General features: G+C 36.8%; 1 protein-coding gene and 2 non-coding genes across 7 annotated transcripts; 2 read left to right on the top strand and 1 right to left on the bottom strand.

The window, feature by feature from the left end:
- Nucleotides 1-767: 767 nt before the first annotated feature.
- On the top strand, nt 768-885 carry K08F8.13. Its single transcript, NR_051458.1, has one exon. It is a non-coding gene; the product is annotated as an Unclassified non-coding RNA K08F8.13 (non-coding RNA).
- A 1046-nt stretch (nt 886-1931) lies between these two features.
- Nucleotides 1932-2062, top strand: K08F8.12. The gene has a single exon (NR_051457.1). It is a non-coding gene; the product is annotated as an Unclassified non-coding RNA K08F8.12 (non-coding RNA).
- Nucleotides 2063-2916: 854 nt separating this feature from the next.
- Nucleotides 2917-6096, bottom strand: mak-1 (MAP kinase-activated protein kinase mak-1; the record flags this gene model as incomplete). 5 transcript variants are annotated; one of them, NM_063459.5, is made up of 8 exons in its annotated part: nt 2933-3315; nt 3365-3579; nt 3688-3812; nt 4033-4110; nt 4161-4365; nt 4417-4918; nt 5553-5689; nt 5954-6090. In NM_063459.5, 8 exons carry the CDS (start codon nt 6036-6038, stop codon nt 3097-3099), a joined length of 1566 nt encoding a protein of 521 aa, NP_495860.1. The 5 variants fall into 5 exon arrangements, with proteins under 5 accessions (NP_001359655.1, NP_495860.1, NP_001359681.1 ...); NM_001373775.3 differs by lacking the exon at nt 3688-3812 and having other exon boundaries at nt 2917-3315; nt 5954-6096; NM_001373776.3 differs by having other exon boundaries at nt 3365-3812; nt 5954-6096.
- Nucleotides 6097-12137: the final 6041 nt, after the last annotated feature.

Genomic DNA, 12137 nt, shown 5'->3' with positions numbered 1-12137 from the left:
AGAGAAAATTGAAATTCAATTTTAGATAAAGGTATCTTTACTTGAATCTAGGATTGTCAAGAAGAACTGTTATTTTCTTAGAACTTTTAAATTGGAACAAGTGAAGTTTTAGCTTTTCACATGAAAAAGAGGTATTCTTTGAGTCTGCCCACTTTGAAAAGTGAATTAATGAAAACTGTTTCAAAATTATTGAATCAACAACTTTAATCAAATAAAATGAGTTAGTTATATTTTTTTTTCTTAAGTTAAAGACGGTGTAGCGTTTTCCAGGTTACGTTTTCGATTATTTTAGTAAAAATAAGTGTTTTCCATCAAACTATCAAAATTTAAGATTGGCCGAAAAACAGCCTTTTGTAAATTTGGATATTAGCAAACAAACTAATATACGGTAAGGTTCATACAAAAAAATAAATATTGGAATTATAAATAATAGTACTTTTGCACAATTTTTGAATATTATTATTCGTAAAAAACGTACATAGATAATTATTTCTTGTAAAAACATCGCCCAATGTGTGACTTTTGAACGGATATGAAAAGGAAAAGAGAAAAACGAATGAAAAGGGGGACACGGGTCAGCAAAAGGATAAACGGTTTTTATCTCTTCAATGATACTTCAGCCAATTCAGGAAGTTCATGAAAATTGATTTCGAATTCAAAAAATTAAATACCAATTAAACTATGCAAATACAAACAACATTCAGGTAAAGCTGACATAAAGGAAAAGCCAGGTGAAAAGTGAAGATGATGAAGCGGATCTCGATTGGGAGGATTGAAAGCGAAATTCAAAAAGGGAAGACAAAGCGAAAGCAAACGTCGTCGACGACTTCGGAGGCAACTGGAGAAAACGAGAGTTTTCGGACAGTGTGGTGACCACCGCAAGAGTGAAAGTCGGATTGGACAATAGGCTTGAAACTGACGACGATGATGCAGGTTCGGGATTCGAAAGGCACTCAGAACGGGAATACCCTGTCTCTTTCTTTCTAATGCGTAATTTGCCTTTCCTTTTCTTCTTCATCGAGATATGTTTGGGTGAGGCTTCACAGATCCGGCTGTGATGATTCAATCAATTGTAGATCAGAACGCATTGGCATCTCGTTGCAAAATAAAAACGAAAGCGGTTTAAATTTAAAAAAAAAATAGATGGAGTAGTAGATTCTTGGAGAATCCGAGAAAAGATGTTTCTTTTAAGTGGAAGAGCCCGTTGTTATTGTTGTCATGATGACTCACTATGGGAATAAACATTCGCAGGGATGAATGGGAAAAAGAGCAGATGGTGGGTGCATCCACAAGTGATTGTCGTGCACATCAAAAATAATGAAATAATTAGAAAGCATTGAGTTGAAAGGTCGGAGTATGTCAAGCTTCTCCCTGTTTCCGATTTAATTCCAAATACTGCCTTAGAAGTTTCTTAAAAGTCTAAACTGTTATTTAAAGTCGAAATATTTTAAATTTTAATCACTCAGAGTAAGAAAGAAAATTAGGATTATAAAATCTCCGAAGGTTAGTAAGAAACAGTTGGGATAAAACAGTTATCATTAAATCATGTGATAAAATTTTTTTTGATCTAGAACTACTAGAAAATTTCTAATTTTGAGTTTAATTTCTGTGTGTTTCAAAACATTACATATGTATTTCACAACATGGAACAACAAAAGTAAGCTCAAAAATTGACACAAAAAGCCGGCGGCAAGGGGACACATTTTGTGAGTAGAATTCAACTGAGAACACAAAAACATGAAAAAAGACCGCCTTTGTGAGCCCAGTTAAAAATCTGAGTGACTTTGAGTATGTGTGGCACAGAAATGAAAATATGGGGTGGAACGTCTTGGGTTAGTGAGTCCGCGCGGACGGCCGCCTAGCGTGTCTATTGGGACACTGGCACGGCACGTAAACATCAGTGACCCCGAATGACCGAGAGCTGGCTGGCAACTAGAGACTCCGACCAGGGTGGTCAACCCAGTAAACAACAAACCCGCCATACACCGCGCGAGCGGAGCACTTGAGGACATCTGTGTCTCGTATTGTACACGCTATTTCACAACTTAACTGATTAGTTGAATGGAATGAATGAAGCGGCACGGAGCACGTCAACGATGCAACAAATCATCGTCGTCATGCAGCTGTAAGATGAGATAAGAGATGTGGTGGCGAAAGGGCAAAACAACTTGTTTATTATTGTCACATTCACAAACTATCATTCATTCGGGAAACTAATCATTTGGAGCATTCATTTGAGAGCAACACTTAAATTTATTATCATGAGAGAATTATGCCATTCACCAAGTTGAGAGAACTGTTTAAAAAATAGTAGACTTAATTTGGTTTTTTTCAAACTGGAACAAATATAGTGAACTCCTTACCAAGAATATTCACAACCCTTTTAAACTTCCGAGCGGAAGTTATACTGAGTTAGGAGTGAAATTGATAAATTGGCCGATGTCAATGTTGCCAACTAACAGTAAAAAATGCTGAACGTTTCTTTGTCATTTTGTATAATACAGATGAACACAGTGAACCTACTAAATGTTGGAAGAGAACGTTGCCAATTCCAGTATCATATTTGTTTGCGATTGATATGAGCAAAAATTCATAAACGTTTCTTTTCAAAACCATTTTCATATAAAAACACCTGAATCCACTAAAATTCTCAATTGAGTCGGCTCAAAGCGTCTCAAGACGGCTCCAGGAACGTCCATCATAAAACTGTCATAATCTGGTGGGCACACGCACATCTGTCCTCTAATTGATGTGCATGCATAAACTCAACAGGTTCATAATATTTGTCGGACCCCCTTTTCCCCAACTAGGGTCATTTGGTGACAGCAGACTGACGAACAAACACCTGCGGAGAGCAACGATGCTCATATTCTCTCAGAGTCGGGTGGCTGGTACTGGCAGGTGCGCGAATGGTGTAATAGGTTTGTGGAAATAGTGATAGGGGATTCATTTACGACGTGCATATAATATGAAAACAAATTATTTACAAGAAAATTATGTAAAGAAATAATCGAAAAGTATATAACCGATTGGTCAGTCAAATATATAGCATGGCAGGAATTGATATAAATGAGATATTTTGAGGTAGGTTATGGATTAGCAGTAAACACGTGGAATGCTCAAATGAACAGCGCGACGTCTCTCGAACAAGTTGTTGCATGAGGCAGTTGGATTCTTGATGTAGACTTGATCAGTACCCATACGCATAATTTCCATGGCACGACCAACTTCCTCTTGGATACTGTGGAGTCGTGGAGCCTTGACACCGTCTCGAAGGAAACGGACACTTTTTGGGACTGGAAGAATTTCGGCAACCTGAAAGAAGAAAAAACTTGAATTGAAATTGAGCTTTTTTAATTTGTACCGTATCAGGAGTTTCTTCCTCTTCAACAATAAATCCGTCATCGAAAACTCCTCCTCCACACTCGGACTCATCAGCTCCAGGAATGGCAATAGCTGTTGTGATGTGTTTTCCAGGTACAATCGGTTCTCCAGTTACCAATGGTGTTGCCATCAGCTCATGAATAGTGAGACGATCACTTGGATTTGTACGCAACAAACAACGAATGTCATCCTTAGCTGAAAACAATTATCAGTTAGTCATCGGAAGCGTAATGAATTCGGTTAGTCACGACCAGATTCTTAGTGTGCTGAAATCGTGAAATTCGGTAGTTTCTAGGCGCTTACTATCTTTTGACACACAATCCCATTCCTCGTGTGGGAACGCATAATATGCATTGGCAATTCGTGATCGCATGCCCGGAGACAAAGCGACACCTTTCATCGAGTAGAAGGGCGGATATCCGCATAATCTGTAATAGGGTTCAGAGTGCTTCGGAATCCCTGTTTTTCTTTTCAATTTCAAATTGTTGTACTAATTTCTTGTTTATAAAAATACGAAGAGAAATAGTTTGAGCAAACAAAAGTTTCGATTTTAACTGATAGAAAAAATAGATAAGAATATCAATTTTAAAATCGATTTTTTTACTATTTTCAAATCAAGAACAATGCAAAGTGAAACTGATAACTTACAATATGTACATAGCAACTCCTAGAGACCACATGTCACACGACTTGTCATATCGTTCACGACCCAATACTTCTGGAGGTCTGAAAATAAGATTTATAGAATCTAGAAGACAAAACATTCTAGAACTTACGCGTAGAACGGAGTACAACATGGCGACTCCATGAGGACATTTCTCTCTGGACGCTTGGCAAACCCGTAATCACCCAATTTATAGACACAATTGTCACCCGTACCACTACACAAAATGTTTTCAAGTTTGATATCCCGATGTGCAATATTCATGTCGTGAAGGTACATCACAGCATTACCAATTTGGCGGATAATTTCACCAACTTCTGAAAAAATAATTGAAATTAATTTTGGAAGATATAATTGTTTAAACTAACTCTTCTCAGTATATGGAATGCTTCCTTGACTCTCGAATTGACTGAGCAAATCACCTCCTTCCAAAAACTCAACAACCATCAGAAGACATTTGACATTGTCAAAAGTGTTTTCATAAATGTCAAGAATCGAAACGACATTTTCATGCGCATTGGTCAGCCAGTGCAACTCAACTTCACGTCGAGCCTTCTGACTATCTCTCAGCACTTTAAGTGCAAACTTTTCACCGGTAACCTTCTGGTAGCACGCCATCACCTTTCCCGATTCGCCGATTCCAATAATTTCGGCAGAAATGGTATAGTCCTCGGTGATTTGGTGCTGGTGACACGGGAACGAGATGGCCAATGTCGACTTTGCTGGACGGAGGCCTTGTTCTTGAGTTTCCGCTGGATTCTGGCTGGCGCAGAAACAAATCTTGCGTTGAGTTGTTGGGCTAAGATCATCATCAGATGACAAGTCACAGTCAATGTTCAACGATGTTGTTGCATTCAGAACCAATGAACGCTGAAAGAGCAATCAATTTGTTATTCAAAAACAAAATGTTACAATAGGTCACAAGTTTGACACTGAGTGTTCAAAAAAAACCTGATCAGATTAGTTGTTCTTTGCATTGCGAATCAATTATTCTCTTCTTTTCTTAACCCCCAATCACCAGCTTCTATTTTCATCAATTTTTTTCTAGGATCAATGGAAAAGAGACAGAAACCTAATCAAACTCTTAGCTCATGGCGTGATTCTGAGGGGAGTGTTAAGTCGGAACCGCCGAAAAAGATACAGCTTTTTGCAATAATATGACGAAAGAAAAAGATGAGAACAGTTGTCATGTCCGAAAACCCCCACGTGGCTACAACATACGATACATCTAGGCCAAATTCATAAGTGACTCGTCGCTATACAGTTCCATGAAGTCATGTGTTTAGTTTGACGAACATTTTGATCTGACTATACAGAAGCAGGAATATCATAGAAAATGTTATTCTTTGTCCCCCGACTACAAATGTTAGTAGTAGTTGTCTTTATTATCTTCGTACATACACCCCACGTGCTGAGTCAAAGTACATTCTTCAGCAACGTAATAACAATTGGTCCTCAACCCAAGAGACGAAAGCAGTGCAAAGTACAATAATGAAAACGATACCTGTACAGCGGTTGGCGAGTCGAGCAGATGTTTGGTTCCGTACGCAATAAGATCTTCAGACGACGGCGTGACGAACATCGACGCAGCTCGTTTCCCAGTGTCATACGAGAAACGGAACGGATTCTCCTGAGGACTGCCTGAAAACAAAAAAAGCCTGTTGTTGTTGTTGTGTGATCAGATGGCAGACTCCGACTGGTTTGTCTCCTCGTATTTTCTAATTTTTCAACGAAGATCAGTGAGAAATAAAAACTGGATGCTTCGCAGATTATTGTAATAATACATGTTAAATATTTTGGTCACCAGCCTGATTCAATTTTATACTTTGACCTATTCTTTGATAGGAACCAGACGCTTTGTATATTTCTTTCGATAAGAAACGGCAAAAGTGTTTATTGACTCACCAGAGTGATCCGTTGAATGATGTTTGAATTCTTCATGTTTTTGTTGTTCCATGGGATCTTCATCTTCTTCATATTCGAACATCATCTTTCTCGTTTAGGTACAGCGTAAAGCTGTGGGTGGAAAAGTTGGCGAAAGCCTGAAATTAAAATGGTCATAGGTCAAAGGCAATGAAAAAGTGAAATAGATATGTTTACATAGAAACGGTAAACTATTGAAAGTGGAACGAGAAAAAATACTGTTGACGGAAAGAAGAAGAAGATCGAGTACTTCTAGTACCTGACTGTTCTTGCAGACTGACTTTAATCTGCTTAACAATGGTATCGTTCGGGAGAAGGAGAAAATGAGAAGAAGAAGAGAAAAGAGGTAAAACATACGGAAAGAAAAAAGACAATGAAGCAAGAATCAAGCTTTCTACCGATCGATATCGACCTTCTAGTGCGTGAATATAAATTTACGATGAGGCAGAAAGAGAGGGAGAGAGAAGAGATGAGAAGTGTCTGGTTGGGAGGGAGGCGCCCCGGTGAGAAAAGATAGAAAGACAAGTGAGGAGTTATACATGGGCTATCTTATTGGGGCGGAGCACCTTTGCCTCGAGTCTGTATGTCTGGTTGGTTGTGAAAATGGGCGGTTTATATAGGTGATTCAAAGTGGGAGTTATTTTTTGTTCTGGCAACGCCTCTCTTGTTCGTAGGAGGCGCGAGTTGGGCTGGGAAGATAGATGGTCTTATCAATTCAATCTGGAAACTACTGACATAAAATACAAACTATTGAATACAGCCACGTGACTGCAAAGAACGATTAGAGCTTCTAGGCAACAATACACTTTCATCATTCTGTTCCTATGAATCGAACAAAAATCGACGCGTCTGATCGCTGTGGTCTCTTGATTTGGCTGGAAAAACTCGTTTCTTTCAGATATTTACAATGTGAAGTTACAAAGTCCTTTGGTAATTTATAAGCTAATTTGCAAAGAGGAAAATTAAATGGAAAAATTTTATTCAAAGGGAAAAAGCATGTTAATCGATGAGCGGAAAGGGAGGGAGGGCTCATGTAGTCACGAGCTCACACGCTTTGGCACCGCCGCTGGGGCTCTCTCTTGACGCAATCGTCACTTTGACGTCTTTTCCGATGGTTCGTCAAATTATAGAAAGAAAATATTAAAGTTTTAGTTTTCGAAAAATGAAATATTGTTCGAAACAGTAAGCAGAAAATCAAACATTACGATTTTCGCTCAACACGTGCACATATATGTGGAAAAGGAAAATCGTGGTTCAAAAAATCAAAATTAGCGAGAACAAACAATTCTAGAGACGAACTGGCTCCGCAAACCTAATTTGCTTGGAACAAATTGATTCTGGAAAACTGATAGCGTCACGTTTAAATGTTGAACTTTTCAGGATAAAATATCTAGACGACTCTGAGCGACGAGACAAGAAAAATATGAAAGTCAGGTTCAAAATGCGTGCATTTTGGTGTTCTTTGTTTTTCTGCTTTCAACTTATTTGCCGGTCCAAAGTTTGACGAGCAGATTTTATGTGACGTAGAAAAGGCTGGAACATCATATGACCGGAAACAAAGACGTCTCTCAATCAAAGAAAGGAAGGTCGATGCAGTGAATCGGTTCCTTCCTTTTCAACAATGACATTTAAAATAGAGAACATTTTCAGATTATCCGAGAGTACGAGTCTGTACTTTGGCCTATTGTTATCTCCGTTATCTATGTATCTCATGACGACCTTTGTTTCCCGTTCCAGGCCGGCCTTTCTTTCCAGTCCAATTCGATTAATCGGCTGATCATTCGACAGTTCTCTGATGTTCTTTCAGAATCATGTTGCATCAGTTTATTTAGAAGGTTTTGACCTTCCTGTTGACCATTTTTGATTTTTCTATCTGTTTTCTTTTCAAAAGAAAAACAATAAAAAAGATCGGAAAACCGATGAACTCAAACAGAATGTCACATGGTACATGTTTTTCGTAGCCTTGTAGGGTATGCACGTACCTATTCTACCGTAGGATCGTCCTTTCTCAAATCTTTCCAGTGAGCGACCACGTGTTATCACCCCACGTGGGGATGAATGGTTTCGTCGCCAAAACTGTAGAAAAGGGGGTTTCCGTCCTCGACAAGAAATAATAAATGGGGGAGATGGTTGACGATGAACAGACATGGCGTGATAAGGTAATGAATGGATATGAGGAGAGAGAGAGAGAGATAGCACGATCTTTGGCCGACTGATACTGGAATCGAAAAATGATTACTTTATCCGTCCATCAGAAATCGTTCCAAAGTTTTTAAATCGATCAAGCGGTTCCGTACATCACATACTATTTTTATAGCTAGATCAATCTAGACCGAAATACGTATTACAAATAAACATAATTGTGTCTGTAAAATCTAAAGTTTCCTGATCTTACGCCAGCTTCAGAAAATGTGTTGGAAGTTTACTCAAAATTAGATCAAAATTCGTTGTCAAACGACCGCGCTCATTATTAAAATTTATCAGTGACAGTGTTCAATACTTAATGTCTACTTCTCGATCAAAATGAATGCGGCAAACGACGTCTAACAAGAAATGAAACAGTCATTTTCACATTCAATTGTCATTCCCATACACTCACACACTCACACACAATCGCACATAATGCAAATGTCCTACAACAAAACCACGCCATAAAACTGTTAGAATTCCTTGAAAAATCACATCATTTCAATTCCCTTCTAGACTGGCGTCACGTGGTCGGGGTCGCATTGCGCTCGGTGCACACAAATGTTTATGAAACGAGAGAAGTCTTCTCTTTACCTTGACAATTTTCAGTGTAAACGAATGATCAAAAGAGCGATTGATGAGGAGGATGAAGCATCATCTAATGAAGATTTGAACTCTTTTTTTTGGATTGCAAAATGTATCTTTGATCAAAAGATAGGAGTAGTTAAAAATAGAACTTCACAACGGTCGGAAAACTAACTCGGAACACTTTTAGTCTTGCTCAATTGGAACTAGGTATAATTACATATGTTGTAAACTTACAAAAGCTAGTGTCTAGGTGAAATCTCGAAACAATACAAACAATAAAAATAATGAAATATCAAAAAAATTAATGAATAATGAAAAATCGAACTGTCTATACATAGAGGCAAACAAAACGCAAATGAGTGGGTTTGGGGGAATCGATGAAATTGAATTTATCTTATGGGAAACTGAATAGGGGACAAACTACATATGAAAAGTGTTATATGGGGTGAAGAAAGAGTGAGAATTTGTGTTGATCTACTTTCGATCTACCTTTAAATAAATAAATTATTTATTTGATCTTCTGATCCTACGATACTCTAGTCAAGTCGACAAGAAAGTTTTTTTCTTTGATTGATTTGTATTATTTGAAGATAGTTTTGAACTTTCCATCATTCTTCATATTTCTAACAATTTTCGACAATTTTTCATGATGCCATCTCTTTTGCTTCCCAATGATTTTCTTTCAGTTTTCTATTACATCACCCGCCTCCAGAACTTTGATCTGTGTCGTTGGGTTCGGTTCAGTGTTCATTTGATCTTTACGGAATTGAGAAATTTCGTTGAAAAAATTACGCTGCAAAAGGGGGTTTCCTCAAGAGCCAATTTGATAAGAAATCATTGATAACAATTGAGAGGATTCCGGTGATAACTTGATTTCAAAGAAAACTGTGATAGGGGGCATGCAGGGGGCAAAAGGGGTTTCCCGATTACGTGACTTTCCACATAAAGTTTAGTTTATCATCAGTCATCAGTGATATTTCAATGACAACCTTGTGTTATTTTTTTGAAAACAAACGAGAGATACTAACCGGTAAAAGGGGTTAGTTCCACAAACTTTTCAAATTAAAAAACATGATATGCATTTATAAAGACCTGTTTCAGATTTTTAAACTTGATAGCCTTTCATTTATGGAAAGGTGTCATCCTAGATTACAAATGTGTTTCGTTATCATTTTGTCACAGTCTAAAAAAGACAATCAATTTTATTTGACTACATGATTGATTTTTTAATTCTATACCGGAAATATTTGATTTTTTTTTAAAGATTTTTTAAAGTCCAAGATCACTGCCAATGTTGCGGCACTTATAATCATTGGGAATTTTCAAATATTATAAACAACACCAGTTAAAACACTAAACATTGCTCTCTAATTATCTCTACAGTGATCCAAATAATTTTTAACCGGTATTTCAGATGTATAACTTTCAGATCAACAACATTTTCATTCAACCTTTACTCTACTGATAAGATATTTTTCAAAAAACACAGTATACATTTGGTTTGTCGTCTCTCAATCCAATTGTGGACAAAAAAAAGCAAGGGAAGAAAGAATTGGTTTCAATGAAACGGACAACTAGTTTTGCTTTTTATACGATGTTGGTTAATAGATCATCAGCGTACATTTTCTTTCCCATGTCTCTATCGCTGAAGAAAAATATATTTCCTGTTTACAAAAATATATTTCAAACCAATATTGCAAACCAAATTTTGGGCGAGGTTTATTTTGAGCAATTTTGTGATCAAATACAAAATAATGTGCCAAATGAACTGAAATATCCTCATCCTTAATATTAAAATTTATTTGCTTTTTGAACCAATTTTCTAGTAAAATTCTACGTTCGTCAAAGAAAATATGAAACGTAAAGCACAAAGAACACTTGGCACATTTCGGACGTCAGCGGAAGTTTGCTCAAGGCACTGTTTTTTGTCAAGTCATGGATTTACAAAAAACAATGGCGGGAACGCGAACAGGAATGTCTTTGAAATACATGTTTAGTGTGGGAAAAAGTGAAGAGTGTGTCACAGGAAGAATTTTTGAATTTCGGGGAATATTTTCATGATCACTATCAGTTTATTTGTCTAGTTAAGATAAAAGTTTAGGTTTCTCATTTAGTTCGAGTTCTTCACTAATGTTCTACTTCTAGTTGATCTGAATCAAATATTGTGTTCTTGAAAGTCACGAGTGTGCACATCGAACTCCCATTTTGATAACATTTATTTTATGGGAATCACGAATATTTTTGAACTTTTATAGCCCTGTTTATGAGATGATAATATTAAAGATTCAATCAAAAGTTTACATATCAACAACACTATATTCTAGCATAAGAAGAAGACATAAGAAGAGTTTCTCAAATAAAAATCATTTTCTTATCATATTTTATATCCAGTTTTTATGATATTTACAACGAGTTCATCAAATCAATGATTGCACCTATCAAATTTTTAAAAAAGAAAAAGAATAACATGTTTATGAATGTTGCAGATTTTCATTGTTAGAAAGACAATGAAAATTACAGTATCGGACTGATTTTAGAACATTTGATAAAAAGTATGTTCATTGTACATTGTACCGTGATGTACTTTTTCAGTCATTATGCTTCATTAGATTTAAAATGCCCCACGAGAATTGAATTTTCAGTCTTTGTAGCCCATTTTTAGTCTAATGGAAAAAGTCCCAAAACTTTGCTACTCCACCTTTAATTTTAAAAACAATTTTTCCGAATATTCTTTTTTGAAATCTTCCAGATTTGTAATATATTCCAACAATACAGTTACAACATAAACATAAACATTTTTTGCAAGAATCTCAGAGACATCAACCAACATCCCCATTTTACAAGTGTTGTTTTTCTTTTCTTATCACAACACATCTCACCAACGATCAATGTCAATTTAACAAACCAATAGTAGTATTACATAGTGATAAGCGATTTTCGATGACCCAGCTCTATCATTTTGCTGTGTTTTGTTTTGTTTACTGATCGGCTGCTGATCAAAGGGCTTGAATATTCCGAAATGATCAACTGTCAACAAGATACGCAAACATAATTGTCTGAGAGCTTCTACTACATTCAAGTCAGGGCGTATCCTAGAAAAAACATAGAAGACTGGCATTGTGACGTCCCGGTCCTCAATCGGAATGTATCAATTATGAGACATCATCATCATTGCCAATTAAGTATGTCGGAGTTGGCATACATTTTATGTTGGCATACATTTTTACGTATCATCTCCATTTCACTATCACTGGCACTTCATTCATTTTTTTGTGTCTTCTGTCTCCTTGTCATATATCCATTCCAAAAACAAAAGTGTGACCTCCGGCGAGTCACCAAATGTGCAAAAAATGTACCTGTGGGCGGTAAATATGATAAAAATAGATGAGTA

This window comes from Caenorhabditis elegans, chromosome II, assembly GCF_000002985.6.
Source record: "Caenorhabditis elegans chromosome II".
NCBI lineage: Eukaryota > Metazoa > Nematoda > Chromadorea > Rhabditida > Rhabditidae > Caenorhabditis > Caenorhabditis elegans.
This window is presented reverse-complemented; position numbering and strand designations above follow the sequence as displayed.